The sequence below is a fragment of the Bos indicus x Bos taurus genome, chromosome 22, assembly GCF_003369695.1.
Source record: "Bos indicus x Bos taurus breed Angus x Brahman F1 hybrid chromosome 22, Bos_hybrid_MaternalHap_v2.0, whole genome shotgun sequence".
NCBI lineage: Eukaryota > Metazoa > Chordata > Mammalia > Artiodactyla > Bovidae > Bos > Bos indicus x Bos taurus.
This window is the reverse complement of record NC_040097.1, coordinates 5839798-5865366: the sequence shown is the minus strand read 5'-3', so window position 1 is coordinate 5865366 and position 25569 is coordinate 5839798. Positions and strand designations below refer to the sequence as shown.

The following is a 25569-nucleotide window of genomic DNA, read 5'->3' as shown; positions in this document are numbered from 1 at the left end:
TTCCAGTGCTGGGGACACAGGTTTGATCCCTGCTTGGGGACCTAAGATCCCACATGCCACTTGGCATAGTGAAAAAAAAAAAAAAGTAAAAAATGAGATAAATAAATAAAAATAAAAGACTTACTCGCCATGTACCCTGCCTTCAAGAATTGGGCAAAGAAGCTGAAGACAGAGCTGGCAATGGAGAATGGAATGAGGCCATGTTTGGAGTCAGGAGTCCTGCCCCACCACGTGCCAGCAGTGTGGGTCAGTGCAGGCCACCACCAACCTTACTGGCCGTTCACGCTACTCCATTTCTCTTGGCCTCAGTTTCCCCTTCTTTCGAGTGTAGTGTAACAGGTGCAGTGACAGGTGGCGGGTACTGTGTTGGTGTCACTAGAACCTTTGAACCACAGCCTGCCTGGGAGGTGCAGGACATGGGGTCAGCGTGTCCAGGAGGCTCTGGGCAGGTGACACGTGGGCTGGCTCTGGCAGGTGTGGCGGGAAAAGTGACGGGCAAAGACCCAAAGAGGCATTGGGGGAGCAGAGAGGGAAGGCATGAGCCTGTGCAGAGTGCAGGCTGGGCGGTTAAGCTGAGGCTGGCCTGTTGTGGCGGCAGCAGTCACTCCAGTGTACTTGTCTCCCTCCAGGGGGCCTGCTGCTCCCCCTGCTCTGCACCCCTGTGGCCACCTCTGTCAGTCAGCATTCAGCCAGAGCAGCAGAACCAGGAGATTCCGTACGAAGCCTTGGTGTTGTGAGGGTGGGCCGGGCAAGGCTGGCGTGCAGACGGCAGGCTGCAGCTCTCTGTAGGAGACCGTGGCAGTGACCACAGGCAGTAACCACAGTTTCTCATTAGAGAAACCTCAGTTCTGCTATTAAGGCCTTTCCATCGATTGCATCAGCCTACCCAGATCAAGTAGAACAATCTCTCTTACTTAAAGTCAACTGATTTTGGACTTTAATACTATCTATAAGACACCTTTGGAAAACTAAGATCATGGCATTCAGTCCCATCACTTCATGGCACATAGATTGGGAAAGAGTAGAAGCCGTGACAGATTTTATTTTCTTGGGCTCCAGAATCACTGCCAATGGTGACTGCACCCATGAAATTAAAAGACGCTTGCTCCTTGGAAGGAAAGCTGTGACAAACCTAGACAGTATATTAAAAAACCAGAGAAATCACTTTGCCAATCAGGGTCCATATAGTCAAAGCTGTGGCTTTTCCAGGAGTCAGGTACAGATGTGAGAGTTGGACCATAAAGAAGGCTGAGCCCTGAAGAATTGGTGCTTTCCAAGTAAGACTTTTGAGAGTCCCTTGGACCGCAAGGAGATCAAACCACTCAATCCTAAAATGGAAATCAGTCCTGAATATTCATTGGAAGGACTGATGCTAATGATGAAGCACCAATACTTTGGCCATGTGATGTGGAGAGGCAACTCATTGGAAAAGACCCTGATGCTAGGAAAGATTAAAGGCAGGAGGAGAAAGGGGTGACAGAGAATGAGATGGTTGGATGGCATCACCAACTCAATGGACATGAGTTTGAGCAGACTCTGGGAAGGACAGGGAAGCCTGGCATGTTGCAGTCCATGGGGTCACAAAGAGTTGCATATGACTGAGAAACTGAACAACAGGCTCTTCCTTCCCTACCACCCTTCTTTCTCCTCCTCCTCCTCCAGGAAACCTTCTGGGGCCCCCTACCCCCATCCTTCTCAACCTCCTCTTCCCTTCACTGATGGCTCTCACCCACAGCAGCTTCCAACTGTCCTGTATTGGCCTCTCGTTGTCTCGTGACTGCTGGGCTTGTGGGTCCAGAGACATTTCTTATCCCGTAGGGCAAATATTTATGAAACATTCCTGTGTACCATGTCCTGTACCCAGGACCACAGATATCAACTCTAAACAAGTTTAGAGGCTGGATGTGTAGGCAGAGAAGTAAACAGACAGTTACAAAATGTCCCTGTGCTGGAGATGAATGCAGCCCCAGGAGGCAGTGGGATCCACGCTGGCTGGGGAGGTGCAGATGGTTATTAATTACCCAAAGGCAGAGGAGAAAGGAGATTCTAGGTCAAAGGGCCCAGGTACAAAGGCCGAAAAGCTGGCTTACGTCGTTTCCCCCTCCCTATTTTCTTCTTTCCCTCCTCCTTCCTCCTTGTATATGTTGACAGAGCATCCATTGCACGATGGGCTGTTTAGTTGCTCAGTTGTGTCCGACTCTTTGTAACCCCATGGACAACTACAGTCCATGGGATTTCCCAGGCAAGAATATCGGAGTGGGTTGCCATTTCCTTCTCCAGGGGATCTTCCCAACCCAGGGATTAAACTCAGTTCCCCTGCACTGGCAGGCAGATTCATTACCACTGAGCCACCTGGGAAGCCCTGCATGACCAGGGCCCTTGTGCATTTTTCTGTGCCTAGGGTAACCCACATGGTAGATACTGTGAACCACCGCTTATTGATTCAGTCAGCAAACAAATGTGTGTTTGCTCGTCACGTGGTAGGACCTGTTTGATTGAGGTAAAAGTTCTGAAGCCTTTCCTGGCACACAACCAAGCTCTCTCCCCTGACCTCCCCTGTGGGTTAGGAAACAGCAAAAGGAAAACCCGTCTTGGGGGAGAGGGGTGGAAAATGAAGCAGGGTGAATGGGAGTGTGCGTGGTCCGGGTGCAGCTGTAGGTGTGAGACCCTCTCTGGGGATGAGAAGCAGATGAAGGGCAATTGCAGGTGGGGAGGGGTGCAGGGAGATGGGCAGGGGGCCACAGAAGCTGAGGAATCACATGGCCCAGGTTCTAAATGCGGATCCTTCCCCTAGCTAAGCAAATGACTTTGACTTTACAGAGAGCCAAGCATGTGCCTGATGTTGGGCTCGGTGCTTCTGTTCATTGTCTGATTTAACCCCCCAGCAGATGGACAGGGGAGTATCAGCAAGTCCACTTTAAAAGTGAAGTCCTGGAGGGCTAAGTGATGTGCTCGGATAGGTCACATGGCTAGCGGAGACAAGATTTGATCCTACACTTGATCTTAGCCAAAAGGCCGAGAAGCGATCAGAGACAAGATTTCGACCCAGGTCTACAGAGGGTTGCAAAGAGTCAGACACAACTGAGCAATAAAGCACGCACGCTACCTAGGTGGCTCCGCAGCCAGTGTTCTTCCCACTGGTGAATGCAGAGCCTTCAGTAAGTGAGCCTCCACCCGCCCGTCAGCCTGAGTGCGCATCACTCGCCCAGCGCTGTTGGTGGGGGACGGGAGGTGGGGCAGGGGTGGGGGAGAGCAGAGCCAGGTGGACAGAGCTTGCGTCACAGCCCTGCCTCCAGCGTGACCTCTGGTGTGCGCCTTTCTTTGCCTTGGAGCTGCTTCCTCGGCCTTCACCGCAGGGTCGTCGGTGCACACATCCCATTGGGTTGCTCTAGACCTTGAATGAGGCGATGCCTGTAAGTTACCTGCTTGTCACACAGTAAACACACGAATTGCAATTGTTTTTATTTTATGGCTGTGATTTTTATAAACCCATGCTCCAACTTCAAAGAGTTTTCAGTCCAGTGGAGCAGTAAGACTGGATTCATTCACTTGAAGATAACAACAGGATTTTGTAGTATAGATCACAGGGCCCCAACCTCTAGGCCACGGAATGGTACATCTTGTCAGATCAGCGGCAAAATTAGAAGTAAAGTGCACAATGAATGTAATACACCTGAATCATCCCCAAACCATCCCCCATCCCCACCCTGGTCCATGGGAAAACCGTCTTCCATGAAACCAATCCCTGGTGCCAGAAAAGCTGGGGACCACTGGGTAGATGATGGCCCAGTCAACTGCTGGGATGGAGTTTCAATAAGGAAGTTGCTGTGGACCACAGCATTCTGGAAGGGCCTCCTGGGAGGAGAGGTAAGTGGCACATTGAAAGACAGCCATGTGGAGGGCAGGGCTGTGCCTTCCAGGGGTATGGAGAAGGGGTATCAGGGGTGGCCGTGGAGGCTGGGAGGTGATAGGCTGGGCCAGGCTCCAGAGTTGGGCTAGACTAGGTCCTGTGGGCAGTGGGGAGCCATTGAGAGTCTTGTGCATACTTGTGTGTGCTCACTCACTCAGTCCGACTCTTTGAAACACTATGGACTGTGTAGCCCACCAGGCTCCTCTGCCCATGGAATTCTGTCCAGTATTCTCTAGGCAAGAATACTGGACTGGGTAGCCATTTTCCTACTCTAGGGGATCTTCCAGCCCAGGAATCGAACCCGTGTTTCCCACATCTCCTGCATTGCAGGCAGATTCTTTACTGCTGAGCAACTGGGGAAGCCCTTGTGAGTTCTTGAGCAGGGGTGTATTGGAGAGTAGAGGGGTCACCAATAGGCCCTTACATTGCTATCTGTGCTGGGCAGTATCTCTCTTCCTTCCTGATTGACAGCAACTCTCCCCCCAATGGATAATAAACAAGACCCGCCCCCCGCCACCTAGTGAGAACATAGCAGCAGATGGTAACTCACTCTGCAGAAGCCAGACAAGGCTGGTCCTGAATCACAACCAAGCTGTGTCACAGTTTGACTGGCCCAGTCCTCTGGTGGTTATCATATTAACACCAGGAAGCCGGTGCTGACTCCATGCCCGCCCTGGCACCACGGCCTTTATGAGCCCTGTTGATAGACCCAGCACCCCTGTTGATGATGAGGTTTGTGATACTGCCCCCTTACCACCTGGAAATGCAGGTCATCAATAATCTACCAGCCCAGGTTAAGTCCAAGAAAACCTATAGAATACCCCCTTTATATTAAAGGACGAGCAGAAAGGAAGCAACATATACTAAAACAGCATGTGTTTTGACATGTTAACGCTCAGGTGCAAACATGCCAGACTCAACAGGGGCGGACACCACCCCGGTGTGATTGCATTCGACTATGAGATGGGAGAGCCGAGGTTCCACTGAATGTTGTTGATTCTTTTTCTCTGCAGTTTACGTCTTGAAATAAGAGCTGAGCAATACATTATGATAGAATCATGAATGCCACAACCACAAGTGTGGACTTAGGAAGAGGTGGCACTGGCCACTTGGGTCCCACCAGTGGCACTGCCAGTAGTGACATGGTTTTCTCAAGTGATGGATAACATTTGGTGAAGTCCGAATAAAGAGAGCACAGTCCACTTTCCATTCAAGTGGTAAATTGCATTTCTGGAACATTTAGTTTCTATTAAAATGAGGTGCAATATACTTTGAGGTTATATATAAAACAGAGTTAGATACTAGGCTTAATAATTATAAGCAGACTTCTCTGGCAGGCCAGTGGTTAAGACTCCGAGTTTCCAATGCAGAGGCATGCAGGTTTGACCCCTAGTTGAGGGACTAAGATCCCACATGCTGTGTGGCATGGCCAAAAAATTATTATAAGCTACACACATGAGTGTCTGGTGGCACATTTGGAAATCCCGAGAAACAGGGCAGTACTGTTGTGGGGGACTGTGCCCATGCATGTAGGATTGCCAGCTTACCTTGGTCATTAAATGCTGACCCTCAGTCTTTATGGTCACCTAAAATAGCCCTTGGGCTTCCCCAATGGCTTGGCAGGTAAAGAATCCACCTCCAATGCAGGAGATGCAAGAGATTCAGTTTCTATCCCTGGGTGGGGAAGATCCTCTGGAGGAGGGCATGCAACCCACTCCACTATTCTTGCCTGGAGAATCCCATGGACAGAGGAGCCTGGAGGGCTACACTCCCTGGGGTCACCAAGAGTCGGACACGACTGAAGCAACTGAGCATGCCCGCAAAACAGCCTTGTATGTCTCATGGTGGCCCTGTAGAGGACAGTACTGCTTTGGTAGCAACTGCCAACTTGTATTAAATTCTTTAAGCTTCACAACCATCCTGTGAAGTCGATGTTTTCATTCCTACTTCCTGGATGTGCACACTGAGGCTTGAAGAAGTGCCGTTACCTGCTTAAGGCCCCAGAGCTGGGACCAGAGCCATCTTTTGTTTTTCTGCCTCACCAGAGCATTTATTACTGAATTCGTGTTTTGTGCGACCATGTGCCCTAGGATTACTTCAGCATGCATTTATTAAACACCTGCTGGATTACAGGCACCCTGGTGAGTCCTAGAGACAGAGAGGCAAATATCTAAGATGTGGTCCCTGTGGACGACGTGGGCTGGTACAGAGAGTGGACGGGATGAGGGTTGTGGCTCAGGAGAGGAACAGAAAGCAGTTCAGAGTGGCCAGTGCACGGGCTTTGAAAGGGTTCAGAGAGAAACAGGCTGGAGTGGCAGGGAGGGGTGGCTTAGGAAGGGCTTGTAGGCAAGCCTCGTAATAAGATGAAAGCGGTGGAATGCCACAAAGGGCTTAACATAGAGGGGGTGTCACGGCCAGGACTGCTTTATAGAAAGACCACTGTGGTTGCCTCGTGGGGAGCGGGTGCACAGGGGCCAAGGTTGGATTCCACCTATAGTGGTCATTCGGGAGAAGGTGGTGGCAGCTTTGAGAGAAGAGGGGGGTTTGGGGAATATGCAAGCGTGAGAATCCATCCATCCGTTCCCGGTGCCTGAATGAAGAGGGCGTAGGGGGCTGGAGAGGCCCAGGCTGCTTCCTGGCTTGAGTGGCTGTGCTTGGTGGTGCCAGTGGTGGGTCAGGCTAGTGTCAGAGTGGGGAGAGCTGTGGCTGGAGTTGGGGGAGATGTGCCTCTCTTTGGGGACCCAATAGGTTTGTGATGCCTCTGAGGCTGCAAGTAGGAATGTTTGGTGGTGGACAGGAAGCCTGGAGTGCTGCAGAGAGAGGGATGTGGAGGGGAGTCATCAGCTTTCATGTTTAGATTTCTTTACCTGGGACCCAGAGCTGCTTCAAGAAGCCCCCAAACCCCTTGGAATTGTATAAAAATGATGGGGTCATGAGAATAAGCACATTTTGGTAGGGTGTGAGTCCATAGCTATCATCTGATTTTTTAAAGGGCCTCTGTCCCCCAAAAGATGAGAAACTTCTGACATGCCATATTTCACCTGATCTGAGTTGCGCCATTATGGTCACTCAGTCGTGTCCGACTCTTTGCAACCCCATGGACTGTAGCCCGCCAGGCTCTTCTGTCCACGGAATTCTCCAGCCCAGAATACTGGAGTGAGTTGCCATGCCGTTCTCCAGGGGATCTTCCCAACCCAGTGATCAAACTCGAGTTTCCCACCTTGCAGACAGATTCTTTACGGTCTGAGCCTCCAGGGAACCCCTGAGAATACTGGAGTGGGTAGCCACTGCCTTCTCCAGGGGATCTTCCTGACCCCAGGGATCAAATCCAGGTTTCCTACCCTGTAGGCAGAGACTTTACCTAAGTCTGAGCCACCAGGGAAGCCCATCTTATATACCAGAAGGTACCTAATGTGTCCAGTTAAGAAGAATGAACATCAGAAGCAGAAACACTACTAGTTAATCTGCTCTACATTGTCTTGACATTGGTTACTCCCTGTAACATGTGAGATACCACACCAGACACCTGTTGCTTTGAGGGTTCTTTATCTCTCCTAAAGGAATCGGCAGGTTCTCCAGTCTGCAGGTGTGTTGTTTGAGGTGCCATAGTAATCAGTTTGCATGTGCTGCAGTAACAGTGTGACCCAGCTTCATCTGCTGGTGGGTATCTTCTCAGATCCATAAAGTACTTGGTTGTTTCTTTGCGAGAAAATATGTGATTGTTTCTCTATAATGATTTATATTTGCTTTACAGTATCAACTTTCGCCCCCGTCTCTGAAACACAGTGTGATCTTTCTAAAAAAGACATTGTAAACCTTCAAACACCAATTGATTTAAATTGATTTAAAATATTTTAACCCAGCGAGCCCGTAACTCAGCCGAAGTGGTGATAATAGGATCAGCTCTGACCCCAGTCCCTTCTACTCAGAGGGGTGGCATCCTGATTTCAGAGATAATAAGGTGCATAGTGCTGCTGCTGCTGCTGCTAAGTCGCTTCAGTCGTGTCCGACTCTGTGCGACCCCATAGACGGCAGCCCACCAGGCTCCCCCGTCCCTGGGATTCTCTAGGCAAGAACACTGGAGTGGGTTGCCATTTCCTTCTCCAATGCATGAGAGTGAAAAGTGAAAGTGAAGTCGCTCAGTCGTGTCCGACTCTTTGCAACCCCATGGACTGCACCCCACCAGGCTCCTCCGTCCATGGGATTTTCCAAGCAAGAGTACTGGAGTGGGGTGCCATTGCCTTCTCTGTGAATAGTGCTAAATGCATGCATCTTAGAGCTGATGGAATTAGAGCTCTGGGAACAGGTGGGATACCTAGGGAAAGAATTCAAGAGAAGGATGAAGGGTAAGGTCCATATAGTCAAAGCATAGTTTTTTCAGTAGTCATGTATGAATGTGAGAGTTGGACCTTAAAGAAGGCTGAGCATTGAAGAATTGATGTTTTCCAATTGTGGTGCTGGAGAAGACTCTTGAGAGTCCCTTGGACTGCAAGGAGGTCCAACCAGTCCATCCTAAAGGGAATCAACCCTGAATATTCATTAGAAGGACTGATGCTGAAGCTGAAGCTCCAATACTTTGGCCACCTGATGCGAAGAGCCAACTCACCGGAAAAGATACTGATGCTGGGAAAGATTGAAGGCAGGAGGAGAAGGGGGTGACAGAGGATGAGATGGGTTGGATGGCATCAGTGAATTAAAGGACATGAGTTTGAGCAAACTCCGGGAGATAGTGAAGGACAGGGAAGCCTGGCATGCTGCAGTCCATGGGTCGCAAAGAGTTGTACACACTTAGCAACTGAATAACAGCAAAGGATGTGGGACTTTGGGAGCTGAGAGATGAGGGGAAATAGAGAAGGGCTAGAAGAAGGGCCTGGAGGGGAGCAGGAGAGGGAGGGCCTCCTGAAGCTGGCCACGCCTGCAGAGGGCTGTGAAGGGCTGCAGGGCAGTGGACCCCAGCTATGTATCTCTCTCCCTTTCAAAGGCTTTATTCATTTGAATTCAGAAACTGGACTCAAAGAGGATGCAGTGAGGTCATCATGTAGGTGACACTGTTATCCAAGAAAGAGATACAGAGGGAGGAACAGATTGGGGGAGAAAGTGACGGTTTTGATTTTGAGCATGTGAGATTGTAGATAGGAAATCCAAGTGGATGTACAGAAAAGGGAGTTGAAAATATGGGTCTTAAACTCAAGAGATACCACTGGGCTGGTGAGAGACACTGAAGACCATCAGTGCATCAGTGGCTCCGAAAACCATGTGTGTGTGCTCAGTTACTTCAGTCGTGTCTGGCTCTTTGCGACTCTGTGGACTGTAGCCCACCAGGCTCCTCTATGAGGATTCTCAGGCAAGAATACTGGAGGGGTTGCCATGCCCTCCTCCAGGGCATCTTCCGGACCCAGGGATCGAACCCATGTCTCCTGCATCGCAGGCAGATTCTTTACCACTGAGCTACCAGGGAAGCCCTCCATAGGAGTAGGTAAGAAAAGCCATGGGAGCGTGTAGAGAAAGAACAGACATGAGAGGAGGCCGGTCTTGCAGGAAGCAGCTTAGAAATCTGCAGACCCAGCAGGCAGCTGCCAGAACAACTAGAGGGCAGGGCTAGTTCCCCATCTACCTTTGCATCCACTGTGCCCACTGCAGTGTCTGGCACATAACAGATGCTGCTGATCAAAATTGGCTGACTGGTTGATTAGCTGATGGAAAGAATGTGTGAGAAAATGAACCTGTAAATGACTTTTAAAAAATCACAAGGAAAGGAAGCAGGAAAGTGAAACTTTCTAATGGGGATAAGTGTTTAAGCTGGGAACTGGAAGAAAGACAAAGGCTAAGAAGCTATTAGACTTGACTTAATGGGGGCCTCTGGTGTCCTTGGGGGTGGCCCCTGGGTGGAGAGGTGGGAGATAAGGCACCTGAGGCAAGAACAGGAGGTAATGTAGATTGTTCTTTTAACAAATGAAGTTGTTTTGGAAAGAGCATGTTATGGCTACTGCAGGTGGTCTGGGAGGGACCTGTGTTGCTCTGGACGCTTGAGGAAGGGCCCAGGAGAGCCCCCAGTAAGTGGCCTGTGGGATAGACGGGAGGCAGTCTGTCTCAGTGAACAGGTCATGTTTAAAGGATGCAGGCAGCATCTTGCCTTTCTGGCTAAGACACAGCCCCCAAGCATGGATGCTGTCCTCTCTCCTCCATCACCAAGAGTGTGTTGGAGATTGGAGGAAGAGGACACAGAGTGGTATTTCTGGCCCACCAGCCTCCTTGCACCTATAGAGCCCTGCCCAGGATTTAAGGGTGTGTTTTCATGGTGCCCTTGGTCGCCATGGCGACAGCAGCCTTCCAGTCCAAGGGAGATGGATGGTGTTTAAATCATTATTAGCCAAGGTACCAATGTGTTTTCCAGGCAGTAAATAATAGCTCCTAATGCTGGTGGAAGCTTGGCTGGGCACTGCATGGAATATTTATGTCATTTGGACTATTCTGGGGATTTGTTTTCATTTTTGTGGTCTTCACGGTGGAGCTATGTAAAAATCAATAGCATTGACTCTCCCACTAATCTTAATTCACCGTGAAATAGGCTTAACACCAGACTCCCCTTCCAGTGATTTTTCTTTTTTAGATGTCCTGTGGACAAGGACTTGAATTGGGCTCAGCTGTCTTCATGCGTGTCATTGTTCTTCAAGTCTCTTGCTTGCTCCAGGCCCAGCTTCCCTGTCCCTGTGCAGATCTTGGTTCTTTCTTAGAGGTGCAGTTCTTCCTAGGCTGAAGCTCCCTGGGTGCTCACTCTTCTTGCTGTAAGGAATTTACTCACAGAGCACACTGTAGGTCCAGAGTCCTTGGAGCAACAGCTTGCCCATTCCCCTTTCAAAGCCCAGCTCCAGGAGGACCTCCCTAGGAACACCACTGCTACCTGAGTTGCCTCCACGTGTCCCTAAGCTCCCATTGCCATCCACCGAATGGTCTGTGGTCACGTCTGTCACTGTCTGGGGCTGGCTCATTCACCAGCATAATCTCCGAGGCCAGCCCAGCAGCTGGCACCCAGGGGGGCTTACAAAACAGCTGGTGAATTGAACTGGACAGAAAGCCCTTCACACTCAGATGGAGAGGCTCGGGCAAGAACAGAACCTGTTTGCACCAAAAGCCCATTGTAGACTCACGGGAGTATGTCCTGTTCTGTTCCGTTCACTCCTGCTGGGTTATTGGGGTTTGAATGTGCTCATTCACCAACTGTTTACAGCCTTCATGGGCCTCTGCAAGAAGCAGTCAGAACCGCAGAGATACGGCTCAGTACAGGAGAGGCAGGCACAGGAGAGGGCAGAATGAGAAAAGAGCTCAGTAGAGAGAGGAGGCTCTGAGAGGTGTTGACTAAGGGCCACTATGCCCGCTGTGGTGGAGATGCTAGTTCTCGAGGGAGGTGGGAACTCAGCCATGTTCCATGGACTTCAGAACCTGCTTTATTATTGTTCCTACTTCACAGAGGAGAATATCAAGCCCTTGAAATACATAGAGCTTGCCCCAGATCAGTCACAGACGTAGACAGAGCCAGAAGTTAGTTTTTGTACTTAGTTTTCCCAGAAAAGTGAAAGTGTTGGTGGCTCAGTTGTATCCAATTCTTTCCAACCCCATGGACTCTAACCCGCCAGGCTCCTCTGTCCATGGGATTCTCCAGGTAAGAATACTGGAGTAGGTAGCCATTCCCTTCTCCAGAGGATCTTCCCAACCCAGGGATCAGACCTGGAACTCCCGCATTGCAGTGGCGTCTTTACCATCTGAGCCACCAGGGAATTCACCATGTGGGGGGATGCCCTGATCCCGTACCTGTGTGCCATGTCAGCCAGTGTGCTGCAGACTGGGGAAGGCGCCTTGCCTTCCTGCCTGGGTGGCTTCATGCTGAGTCCTGGAAGACACAGTCACTGAACTGGCCTTGAAGGCTGGCAAGGTTTTGATGAGTTCAGAAGGGGAACAGGACCTTCCGGGTAAAGGGAATGACAGAAGGAGAGGCTTACACGTGGGAAAGTGCAGGGTTCGTTCAAGGAGCACAGGGAGACCTGGTGTGAGATGAGGCTACACTTGAACTCCCTTTGGGTCTAGGTAGTGGCTGAGTGTCAGGCTTTGGAGCTGGGTGGATCTGAACTTGAATCCTACCTTTTTCTAGCTGGGCAACGGTGGGCCAAATACTCAAATCTTGGTGCCTCCATTTCCACCTCTGTAATGATGACACTAGTTTCCATCTTTGAGAATAAGTAATGCGTGTAGTTATCATTCAGTTGCTCAGTTGTGTCCAACTCTTTGTGACGCCATGAACTGCAACACTCTAGGCTTCCCTACCCTTCATTGTCTCCCAAAGTTTGCTTCTATTCATGTCCATTGAGTCAGTGATGCTATCTAACCATCTCATCCTCCGCAACCCGCTTTTCCTTTTGCCTTCAGTCTTTCCCAGCCTAAGGGTCTTTTCCAGTGAGCTGGCTCATCGCATCAGGTGGCCAATGTATTGGAGCTTCAGCATCAGTCCATTGAACATTCAGGACTGATTTTCTTTAGGATGGACTGGTTTGATCTTGCAGTCCAAGAGACTCTCAAGAGTCTTCTCCAGCACCACAGTTCAAAAGCATCAGTTCTTCAGCATTCAGCCTTCTCTCTGGTCCAGCTCTCAGACCCATACATGACTACTAGAAAAACCGAAGCTTTGACTATATAGACCTTCACTGGCAAAGTGATGTCTCTATGTTTTAATATGCTGTCTATGTTTTTCATAACTTTCTTTGCAAGGAGCGAGCATCTTTTAATTTTATGGCTGTAGTCATCATCTGCGGTGATTTTAAAGTCCAAAAAAATAAAATCTGTCACTGCTTCCACTTTTTCCCCCATCTATTTGCCATGAAGTGATGGGACTGGATGCCATAATCTTAGTTTTCTAAATGTTGTGTTTTAATCGAGCTTTTCCCCTCTCTTCTTTCACCGTCATCAAGAGGTTCTTTAGTTCCTCTTCACTTCCTGCCATTAGAATGTAGAGCCAACAGTAATTATTTTTCCCATCACTGTATCTTTACTCGGTGTCTCCTGATCTTCTCTTTGTCCCCACCCAACACTTTCCCTCTTGAGCCCTCTGCTTTCAACCAGGATGTCCCTGACTACACAATAATAAAGCCGTGGGATCTCAAGGTCAGAACAGGCCATGGGTGAAGGTGATCTTTTTGGTCCCAACCATCAGCCAGAAGTAAGAGTAACACTATTCACTGGTCTCCTAAGATGTTAGGCTTCTTGCCCACAATATCCCAACCCTGAAGATGACGTTAGATGTTGAGCGAATCCTTCTGTCTTGACCTCACCAGGGCTGGGAATGGCATTTTGGGGTTAGTATCTGAGAAGTCTCTGCAAGTTTCTTACCATAGGCTGCACCCAAGCAGCTTGGCTGCAGAGAACAGCATGTTTCCTCATGGAAATATTGCTACCCTGCTAAAGGACTGTCGGGCTTCCCTGGTGGCTCAGTGGTAAAGAATCTGACTGCAGTGCAGGAGACTCTCGTTCAATCCCTGGGTTGGGAAGATCCCCTGAAGAAGAAAATGGCAACCCACTCCAGTATTCTTGCCTGGGAAATTGCATGGGCAGAGGAGCCTGGTGGGCTGTAGTCCATGGCGTCGCAAAGAGTTGGACAGGACTGAGGGACTAAAGCAGCACCACCAAAAGACTGTTACCTCCTTGAATAGTGAATACCTTCATTCTTTTCTTTTTAAAACATTATTTCCTGTACCTATTTAGGATGTGGTTACTCGAAGCAGAGGGAATGTTGTATTTCTTCATTTACTATTTCTGATAGACTGTTCTAAGAACATCTCTGAAACTGGTGAAGAGGAGAGGTGTGTCTCCGGTGACCTCCCTTTTCCGATGCTCATCCTCCTGGCATCTCGTTCCTGGAGATCGATAGCATCTTAGTGGTGCTTCTGCCAGACTGTTTGGCACCTGCTATAGCATTCTCTCATGGGAATTCAGGTAGGACTCTCTCAGAATCCCAATCTGGGGAAAGTCTGTTGGTGTTCAAAGCAGTGGTTCTCTTAGCATTGAATGTTCAATAGTGTGCTTTCCAACCATATGGGATGTGCAGATATACCCCAGACACAGAGGCAAGCATGACTGGAAGGAAAAGGGGACAGGGGCTAGGCTACCACAGTGTTTCCCAGTCTGGGGTAGCTGCTAATGAGTTGCTGCCCAAAGTCAGGCAAGATGGACCCTTGAGGTTAAAGGACAGACAGAGGAGCACAAAGAAGTTGAAAGCAGGATGGTATTGTGTGGCCAGGTTTGAGGCAGAGAGCCCTGCACATGTGGTGGAGAAGGCAGACTTCTCATCACTGACTGACAGCTCTGTTCTGTTTAGTTCAGTCGCTCAGCCATGTCCGACTCTTTGCAACCCCATGACTGCAGCACTCCAGGCTTCCCTGTTCATCACCAATTCCCGGTGCTTGCTCAAACTCATGTCCATCAAGTCCGTGATGCCATCCAATCATCTCATCCTCTGTCGTCCCCTTCTCCTCCTGCCTTCAGTCTTTCCCAGTATCAGGGTCTTTTCCAATGAGTCAGTTCTTCGCAACAGGTGGCCAAAGTACTGGAGCTTCAGCATCAGTCCTTCCAATGAATATTCAGGACTGATTTCCTTTAGGATTGACTGGTTGGATCTCCCTGCAGTCCAAGGGATTATCAAGAGTCTTTTCCAACACCACAGTTCAAAAACATCAATTCTTCAGTGCTCAGCTTTCTTAATAGTCCAACTCTCACATCCATACATGACTACTGGAAAAAATCATAGCTTTGACTAGATAGACCTTTGTTGGCAAAGTAATGTCTCTGCTTTTTATTATGCTGTCTATACTGGTCATGGCTTTTCTTCCAAGGAGCAAGCGTCTTTTAATTTCATGGCTGCAGTCACTATCTGCAGTGATTTTGGAGCCCAAGAAAATAAAGTTTGTCAGTGTTTCTATTGTTTCCACATCTATTTGCCATGAAGTGATGGGACCAGATGCCATGATCTTCATTTTTTTAATGTTGAGTTTTAAGCCAGCTTTTTCAGTCTCCTCTTTCACTTTCATCAAGAGGCTCTTTAGTTCCTCTTAGCTTTCTACCATAAGGGTGGTGTCATCTGCATATCTGAGGTTATTGCTGTTTCTCCTGGCAGTCCTGATTCCAGCTTGTGCTTCATCCAGCCTGGCATTTTGCATGATGTACTCTGCATATAAGTTAAATAATCAGGGTGACAATATACAGCCTTGACATACTCCTTTCCCAATTTGGAACCAGTCTGTTGTTCCAGGTCTGGTTCTAACTGTTGCTTCTTGACCTGCATGCAGATTTCTCAGGAGGCAGGTCAGGTGGTCTGGTATTCCCATCTCTTGAAGAATTTTCCACAGTATGTTGTGATCCACACAGTCAAAGGCTTTGCCGTAATCATTAAAGCAGAAGTAGATGTTTTTCGGGAACTCTTGCTTTTTCGATGATCCAATGGATGTTGGCAATTTGATCTCTGGTTCCTCTGCCATTTCTAAATCCAGCTTGAACATCTGAAAGTTCTCAGTTCATGTACTGTTGAAGCCTAGCTTGGAAAATTTTGAGCATTACTTTGCTAGCGTGTGAGATGAGTGCAATTGTGTAGTAATTTGAACATTCTTTGGCATTGCCTTTCTTTGGGACGGAATGAAAACTGATCTTTTCCAGTCCTGTGGTCACTGCTGAATTTTCCAAGTTTGCTAGCATATCGAGTACAGAATCTTAACAGCATCTTTCAGGATTTGAAATAGCTCAGCTGGAATTCCATTACATCCACTAGCTTTGTTCATTGTGATGCTTCCTAAGGCCCACTTGGCTTCAGACTCCAGGATTTCTGGCTCTATGTGAGTGATCACACCATTGTGGTTATCTGAATCATTAAGATCTTTTTTTTAATAGTTCTTCTGTGTATTCTTGCCACCTTTTCTTAATGTCTTCTGCTTCTGTTAGGTCCATACCATTTCTGTTCTTTATTGTGCCCACCTTTGCATGAAATGTTCCCTTGGTATCTCTAATTTTCTTGAAGCAATCTCTAGTCTTTCCCATTCTATTGTTTTCCTCTATTTCTTTGCATTGATCACTGAGGAAGGCTTTCTTATCTCTTCTCACTCTGTGACTGGGAACAAAGCAGTTCTCTCTCAAGCGTCTGTTTTTTCTTCATCTGCAAAATGAGGATAGAACTTATTCAAGTGGTATGCAGATCAGCTAGAGATCTTCTGCGACATATCTCAGGCACCAGGTTGGAGCTCAGTCAACTTCAGTGTCTCCCAAGCTGCAGGTAACTAGCTCGAGGAAGGTTCAGCCCAAGTCAGAATCAGGACCCCGGAGAGCTCCCAGGAGTCCTCCTGGTCCTTTGAAAAGGCTTGTGTTCTAGAAAACACTGTAGTTGCTAGGATAGACCTCAGCAATCGTCTGTCTTTCTCAGGGATGTGGGAAGGGCTCTTTCTCCTGGCGGTCTGCAGGGTGATTTTAGTGATGCATGAACCTGGATTAAAGAACATCACATCATGCCCATGTGTCTTAAGGCAAAAGGTGCAGTAAGCTTTTTAGCTATTTTAGTAACTGACACTTGCTAGTCTTGCTTTTGAACTGAGAACACAGTGCAGACTCAGAGCCTTTGGCTAGAATTTAATCACATTTTATCTTCATTGCATTTATTTTTGCTTTTACCTTCTGTTTGTGGTAAGAGATAAAGATTTTCAGTTTATGGTGAAAAAAATCACAGTTTTCGTATTATATACTATTTATTTAATGCAAGAGAGCATAAAGATGACACATGTATATAGCAAAAAAAAAAAAAAATTGGGGAAGATGGTAAGAGTGATTGCACTTTAGATTAGTTTACCCTTGCCTCATTGTCTATGGTTAAATGCCAGCCCAGAGAGGGCGTGTAACTTGCCTACGCTGCCCTGCAAATTGTGTCTTCTGACCCTGTGGTCTTGGGTCCCTGCCTCTACACCACCCTTCCAGCTCAGTGCCTTTTGATTGATGCTTCTAGCTGACTCCATTGAAGGGACAGCCCTTCTGAACTTTCATGGCATTCTCAGTGATGACACAGTTCCCTCCCCGTCATGAAATAAATAGCAGTGTCCTGGAAGTAGGGAGAAAACACCCCACCATTCCAGTATTGGAATGCAAATGAGCAATTAGAGTCAATTAAAACAGGATACAGTATAATTACCACCAATTGTGCTAACCTTTATATTCAGTAGGACTTGACCTGCTGAAAAGAAATTAAACAATAGTTAAAAAAAAAAAAAAAAAACCTCTTTGTTAACCCAAGGGTGTGCTTTGGTCAGGAGTCTCCTTTCAGAGGCCCGAGTGGTCTGACAGCTGAGACCACCCCTTCCCCCACGCCCACCTCTCCGGGTCCACACCACTATTGACAGCGGCCAGGAACCGGCCGGCCGAAACAGTACCTTGTCAGTGACCATATTTTTGTCCGTAACCAGATCCCGTATCATTTAGCATAATGCCTGAACCCTGCTTGGTTCTTCCAGACGGATCCTAGGGCCTCAGACACAGTGAAACTAAACTCTGCACCTGAATGTCTTAGCCCTCCATCACTGAACTGGTCCATCTTTTAAAGCCATATCTACTGTGGTTTCGTTATTCTTGTGTGTGTGTGTGTGTGTGTGCACACGCGCGTGCTTAGTTGCTCAGTCAGTCGTCTGTGACTCTTTGCAACCCTGTGGACTGTAGCCTGCCAGGTTCCTCTGTCCATGGGATTCTCCAAGCAAGAGCAGTGGAGTGGGGTGCCGTGCCTTCCTCCGGGGCATCTTCCAGACCCAGGAATTGAACCCCCATCTACTGTGTCTCCTGCGTTGCAGCCAGATTCTTTACCTGCTCAGCCATCAGGGAAGCCATGAATGCTCCTTAAAATCCAATGCAACTTTCTGAACCCCATTTTATATGGATCTGGCATTCCCAGTAGACAAAGCACAGGAGCTGTTCTGAAGACCTACATTGAAACTCAGGGTTCAGGTATCAGCCTGCTGATTTGTCTCTCTCACAGATGTTTTTTGAGCTCGTTTTGTGAAACATAGGCTGGCCTGGGCACTGTGGATACAGCAGGGAAAGGAAAAGATGAAACTCCCCTTTTTTTGTGGAACTTGCATTTTAGAAATCTTAAACTGACACGACAGTAAGAGAAACAGCTGACAGAGAAGAACTCTAGTGCTGGGAGGATGCAGGCGTGAGTGGGGGTGGATGTGGGTTGGGTGGGGGTTGGGGAGGACAGGGCACACGGCGTGGTTTCTAGTGAATCAGGCAGCCCCTGATGTGAGACCAAGGAACTTCAAACCCACCGCTGGGGCCACCCTGCCTAACGTGGACAGTAATGGGACCAGGATATCACAGCTGGAAGGCAGGGCCCCTGCCTTTGAGGGGCCCTCAGAGCTGTGGGGAGTCGGGCATACCCAGGACTGACGCCGTGGGTGGCCCAGGAGCTGGGGGTGGATGTTCGGACAAAGGGAGGCATGAAAAGGCAGGGAGGCCTGCAGGAGGCCTGGCCTGCGCCCCAGCAGCGAGGGGCCTGGCACAGCTGAGAGCAAAGTGGCTGTGGGGGGAGGCGGTGGAGACTGGTTGAGCCGCACGGCAAGTGGGGGCTGTGCCAGGACTGGAGCGCGGGGTCCCTGACTCAGAGCCCAGCTCTCAGCTCTGTATCCCACAGCCTGGGTTGTGTGCCTGGGGGTTGGACTCAGGGGAGCAGGAAGACACATGCCAGAGTCTTCTTTGTAAACCTTGGGCCACGGAATGGGGCTGTCACATGGCTGAGAAGAAGGGTGATGGAGGGCCCCGATGACAGGGATGAAGACGGGGCTGTAGTTTCAGAATACAGTTGGAGGTCAGGTTGGCAGGACCTGATGCTACTCCTGGGATGTGGAGGAAGCAGAGGGAAGTGACAAGGCTGACTCCAGCCTGAGCACCAGGGGACAACCTGGAGGGGCCTACACGTCCCGGGGGACCAGATCTGTGCTTGCATCCACATCATCAGCTGGTTCCATACCTTCCCCACCCGACGGGCCTCTCCCGTTCTCCCGAACCTCAGAGACCCAGCTTCAGCCTCACTGACTTTGCCAGGAGAAGGCCAGAGCCCTTCCTGAGACCCTCCAACCTGTCTCTCTAGCCTCTGGCCCTGGTTTTGTGCTGCTGTGGTGGGCTCGTGACCCCAGGTTCTTCATCCATGTGCGCACATCCAGCAGTTGTTTCCTTGAGCACAAGACCTGGTCTCACCACTCTGGGGGCCAGAACTAAGGATCCGCAGTGGAAGACAAAGGCGTGAGTGAAAAGTGGGCTAGAGCAAGGGGAGCAGATGGCAGTCGTGTCCCAGCCGGGAGCCGTGCTGCCTAGAGTCCCGTGCAGGGGGTTCTGGGGCTGCATCCGGGCTTAGCTGCGGAGGAAGGTGGTCCATTAGTGATATCTGGCATGGACGCGGGAAAGGTGTGGCCGCGTGTGAGCCATTGACAGGCGTGCTCTCGATGACATGATCTGTATTGTTTGGACAGCCTGTAGCTACTCTTGGGAGAAATTGAAGGTGATGTTCACGTATCTGGGGCGGCTGAGGGGAGAGACAGACTGGGACGGCCTTTTAGGAGAGCTGGGTCAGCACTGCATCTCACCTTCATAGCACTCTCCACTTGCGTCCATTACGTAATGATGCCCCTGAACCACCTTTTGTACCCTGACTCTGGGCTCTCAAACATTGGCTTACAAAAGGGATTGTTCTCGCCAGTGCCTGCCAGCCAGCGGTTTCCTTCTGGCAGCCTGACTCATTGTCCACACCGTGGTCTTTGGACACTGTACCTGAATGTTTTATTTCCCTTATGGTTTTACAAAATGAATGTTGAAAAGGAGGGTGTGGGTACCAGTGGAGGGAGTAGAGTTCTCCTAAATGTCGTGTGGAAGCAGAGCATCCATTTAGGACTCTGAACATTGGAATTGCTTCAGAATAATGATCAGCCACTTCATAAATCGTGCCCCTGTGCTGACTGTCTGCTCTGTGTGCTTCCAGGACACTGCAGACGTGTGTGCGGCCGGGTTATATGTGACACCTAATGACACACCATTGGCCCAGTCCACTCACTACAGACCAGGCAGAGAATAAGCAGAATGTCAAGTCACACCAAGATGGTCCCACAGATTGAAGGACAAATGTCTATGATTTTCCTTTGTTCATACGTTTCACATAGTAACACTTTTTCCCCCCTGATTTAGTGAGCATTGAGAGTTAAACTCCAGAAATATCATTAATCAGGTCCTAGGCATTCTGGATATAATTCTTCCACCATATAGCAGAAGCAGAAGTGGAAACTATACAATGAAAGCAATAGAGTTTAGCCTTCCCAGCTTCATAGACATAAGCTAGTTGACTAGGGGGCCTTCATTTTGAAGGCAGGAGATTCAAGCTTTAACCTGAAATGCTGAAGATCTACGATAGGTAGATTGTGCTAAGGGAGGTGGAGATTCTATAGCACTCTTAGCTCTCACTCTTAGCAACACTTTTTGCTGATTGGTCTCCAATTTATTATTAATATTACTATTATGTATGTAGTGTGTATACAGCCCTATGACTAGCCCACCAGACTCCTCTGTCCATGGGATTTTTCAGGCAAGCATACTGTAGGGGGTTGCCATTCCCTTCTCCAGGGGATCTTTCTGACCCAGGGATCAAACCTGTGTCTCCTGTGTGTCTCCTGCATTGGAAGGCCGATTCTTTACCCCTAGTGCAACCTGGGGTGTTTTATTATACTACTAATAATGACTGCCGGTCTCTCGTTATATATTTAACTTGCGTTTACCTTCTCTGGATTACATTTGTGATGGCAAGAGATTGTTCACATTGATTACATGGCGTGTGGATTGAACACGGATGCCAGAATCTGCGGGGCAGGACTGTGGGTGGCCTGAGGGTGGCGTGGTCACCGCAGGCTGGGGACAGTGTCTGGAAGAGGTTATCCAGCCTTCCAGGTTGTCTCAGTGGCGGGACCCATGAACACCACCCCCAGGTGGTTCTTATTTTTTTATTTTTGAGGACTGAGTTAAAATTACCAATCAAATGACTCGACTTCTCTGAGAGTCACATCTCTAAAAATGGGGGAAATAACACTGAATTTGCATTGCTGTCATGAGAGTCACATACACAGCCCAATGGTTGATCACATGACCTTGAAGTCATGACCTTTACCACAGGCCTCCTTCTAAATCCACATCAGCTATTCCTAGCTGGGCCATCCTGAGTTAGCATCTAGGATGCTAGATATCTTCTTCATATCTAGTAAGAGGATAATCATACCTATCTGAAGAATGAATGACTGGCGTGTGGAAGTGGTGAATAAACATAGCCATTTCTGCCGTCATGTGTAAAGTGTCCAGCATGCAGTAGGATTTTACTTCTTCCTTCTTCCTTTTCTCCAAGTTTCCTGTGTCCTGAAACTCCTCTTCATCCTTTATGGGTCAACAGCTGGATCACCTCCCAGAAGAAGCCCTCCCTGCCTGTCCCTGAGGTTAGCTACTCGCTTCTCTGTGCTCCACCATCCTCTGTGTTCCCCCAGTTACACAGTGGATGCTGTATCTACCTACGTACATGTCTGTATTTTCTTTTTTTTACCAGTGGGGAAGCCTCTTGAACAGAAACCTGCATTCTGTGACCACCCCCCACTTAATCCAGAAGTCTAGCTCAGTGCTCCGTTCATAGGAGTGTTGGGGGTGGGTGTGAGTGAGTAGAGGGATGAGTAAGTAAATATTGTAAATAAATGAGTAGCGTGAAGGCCTGAGCCACTGGTAGAAGAAACCCTGCCTTGCAAAGGGGTGAGAGGCTCCAGAGTGATGGAGGGATTAAGATCATACGTAGGTCCTTTACCTGAGGAATCGGAGCCTCTGGGCCATCCAAAAGCTGGTGTGCGTGATCTGTGAACGGAGAGGGGGAGTCTGTCCACAGTTGTCAGGAGAGTCCCTGAAGTGTCTGCAGCCCCCAGAGGTTAACAAGTTGCTGCTCTAAATAGAGGAGCCAAGTGATTGGAGGAGAGGATGTGCAGGAGGACGAACGTGACCAGGAGCGGGCACTGAGTCCTGAGGGCACCCTGGGCAGACAGGAACTCCTGTGATCCATCACGCTGTGGCCATTTCCTTCGAAGCTGCTCCTGCTCAAGGATGCTTGGGGAAGATTCTGTCTGTTTCCCTGCCTCGATTCTTGCACAGAATCCTTGGGCTGCAGGGGCCAATCAGGTTCATCAGTTTCCTCCTTCCAGGTGGACCATGCCGGAGTGATTCCAGGAAAAAAGCGCCCTCACAGCTCCCCAGCCTCCTCTCCCCTTCCCATGCCCTTCTGTTTTATTCTATCTTCTTCTGTCCTGTCTTTGGCTAAGAAAACTTGATTTTCTGTTAAGAGCAGTGATTTTCGAAAACGTGTGTCTTGACCCGTTGGTAAATTGAGATGTGAATTTAAAGGATCATGACCAGTTTTTTTTTCAAATGGAACCATCTGATAGGAAGTCTTAGAGTGCATCACACATGTGAGATGAGCATGAGTCTGCAAAACTTCCTGTCTTGGCTCTTCGTGTGTATGGGTTGTGGTATTGTATGTATGTATTTCTTCGGTGCCAGTCAGAAGAAGATTGGAGAGGACCACTGATCCAGCACCACCCATGGGCTCTCAGGAGATGCTCACTGCAAGATCTGGCCTTGAGGGGAGAACACGTGTGTTAGAGCTCTTGCTGCTGCACTGGGCAGCCCTTTGCTGCCAGCGAGAAGTTGGGTGGGGGGTGCTGCTGCATTGCCCATCATCATCACCCCTTCTTGACCCTTGCCCTCCTCTCCTGGCAGGTGGTGTATGTCACCGCGACGTTCCCCTATGTCATGCTGCTGATCCTTCTGATCCGAGGGGTCACGTTGCCTGGGGCCTCCGAAGGCGTCAAGTTCTACCTGTACCCCGACCTCTCCCGGCTCTCCGACCCACAGGTAAGAGTTGCTGGCTCCGTTCACAGCCACCTGCCACCTCCACGGAGGCTTCTCCATGGAGGCTCAGTGGCCCTATCGAGTAGTTGGAAGGTCTATGGCCTCCTTCTCAGAATAATGCTTCTCAATGCATAAAACAGGGAATCAGATATATTGAAATTTTTCAATCACCAAAACATGAGAAAAGACAGATTTTGTGACACGGTCAAGTAGCAAGCGACAGCACAGCACAGTGTAGCAAGATCCAGCATATGATGAATAATTTCCATGATTTCAAAGCAGTGATGAGTATAAATGGTATTTGGAGATATCTATCCCGTGATATGAAAATATCTGGCATTTCTACTGCTAACAGGGCTTCCCTAGTGCCTCAGACAGTAGAGAATCTGCCTATAATGCAGGAGACCCAGGTTCATTCCCTAGGTCAGGAAAATCTCCTGTTGAAGGGCATGATAACCCACTCCAGTATTTTTGCCTGGAGGATTCCATGGACAGAGGAGCCTGGCAGGCTATAGTCTTTGGGGTTGCAGAGAGTTGGACACAGCTGAGCGACTAAGCACACGTATGCAGACTGCTGCTTGGACGGTGGTCTAGTGCCTGCATTCATAATGGAAGGAATTGCTCAGTTAGAGGCCAGTAAAAATAAAAATACACTTTTTCCCCCCACCTGAGAACACAGATCTCTGCAGCCGTGGTTCTCTGAGAGAAACTGGGTCTTGGTGATTTTCTTTGCAGGGGGTTTGCTCACAGAAAGAAAATAACCGGTGACCCGTGAGCAAACCCCCCACAAAGAAAATTGCCAAGACCCAGTTTCTCTTAAAAACTGGCCAAGCTGTTAGTTGTCTTTGGAAAGGCATCAGCCATTCTGAATCCTGGGTGGAACTGTTTATGCTGAAGCATCTCCAGGTGGGCAGGGGTGGTGTGTGTGCCTGAGGGTGTTAGATAAGAGATGAAGACAGCATCTTAGGGGATGCTGTCCCCTAACAACCCCCACCACTTGTTAGAAAGCCCTGGGGAGCTTTAAAAAATCCCAATTCCCAGAGCACAACCCAGAGCAATGAAAGCAAACTCTCTGGGCCGGGGCAGGGGGGGTCCCAGGTCTCAGTGTTATTTGAGGGCCCCCTGGCAGCTCCAACATGTGAAATAACATACTCACAGATATCCCAGTGGGTGAGGAGGCGCTCGTTTTTCTGTGAAAACAAACACAGATTACAGAGTAGAGTGTAGAATCTGTGTTCAGCTGATTACAAAGCTTGCAAGAGATGTGTCGAATAAAGAATATAGTCATGACCTGAAAGTAGAGAGTTACTTTATTTGGTGGGAATGTTTAGGACTCCAAGCCTGGGAAGACCAGCATCTCAGTAGCTTTGACAAAACTGCTCCAAGGAGATAGGAGGGGAAGTCAAGCTATCTACAAGTTTGCAACAAAGGGAGCAGGTGGTCTGAACAGCAAAGATCACATATCAAGTTAAAGAATTTAGCATTCTATATATGGGAAGATGCAAGCCTCTGGGCTCACTGAATTCATTCCTTTCCTCTGCACCTCAGCTGTTTGGGGACAATCCTGTCCCCTTCTTCACCTTGCTTCTTGCATTCCCCCAGCGCCTCAGCAGTCACCTTGAGGGGTGGTAGCATCTGCTGGGTTGCAGTTTGGGGAGCCCTCATTCACATTTGGAGGCCAGAAATCTCTGATGGCTGTGACATTTCTTGTTTGTTAATATGGCAGGAGATATTTTCATTTCACAGATGTCACGTTTATGGTCTCGGCTAAGGCTGCCCCCTGTTAGGAAGGTAGGGGTGGGAATGTTTGAGGAGGCCTGGTTTGTGCAGCTCAGGTATAGCTCATTACAGTGGATTAAAGCGGATGGTGGCACGGGCCTGTGTGTTCATTTCTGTCTCAGTTTGCCACACCGTGAGGGCCCCGAGGCTCAGACCCCACTAGGCTGCTGACAGCAGCCACCTGAGTTGCAGGCAGAATCCCTAGGAAGAAGGAAATGAGCTCCTGACAGCTGGCCTCTCCAACTCCAACCTCTGATGCCAAGGGCTCAGTTGAAGAAGCAGTTTTGGAAAACAGATTTCCAAAATCACCGGTCTGTGTATTTTTGTTATGTCCACGAATTCTGCCTTCACCCAGGACGGCCATCCTGTTCTGTCCTCTGCTCACTGGCTTCCTTCTCCTGGTCCTCAGGGTCAGCTGGTCCCAAGCATCTCCCAGAGCTTCCAAACCTGGCTGATCCCCGAGACACCTTGGCACACATTGGGATGCATTGTTGTGGGGCTGAGATGGCACATGGGTGTCTATATTATTAACAGGCTTCAGTGACCACCCTGATGATCAGAAAAGTTTGTGAAAACCCGACTGTGATACCTACAGTCTTAGTGTTGTTCAGTTGCTAAGTCGTGTCTGACTCTCTGTGACCCCACGGGCTGCAGCATGCCAGGCTTCCCTGACCTCCACTATCTCCCAGAGTTTACTCAAACTCATGTCCTCTGAGTTGGTGATGCCATCCAGCCATCTCAGCCTCTGCTGCCCCTTCTCCTCCCGCCCTCAGTCTCTCCCGGCCTTGGAGCCCTGCACATGGACACACGTGCACACACAGACACACGCATGCCCACAGGCGAAGAACAAAGGCGAGGCCAGGCGGTTCCCTGTTCAGACCATCTACCCTAATCATCCC

At 49.1% G+C, this 25569-nt stretch overlaps 1 protein-coding gene across 1 annotated transcript in view; it reads left to right on the top strand.

Moving 5' to 3' along the window:
* The window catches only part of SLC6A11 (solute carrier family 6 member 11), a 125362-nt gene that overhangs the window by 39386 nt on the left and 60407 nt on the right, over positions 1-25569 (top strand). The window contains exon 6 of the mRNA XM_027523938.1: positions 22760-22894. Within this exon, the coding sequence (XP_027379739.1) occupies positions 22760-22894 (135 nt within the window). The remainder of the gene's footprint in view (positions 1-22759; positions 22895-25569) is intronic.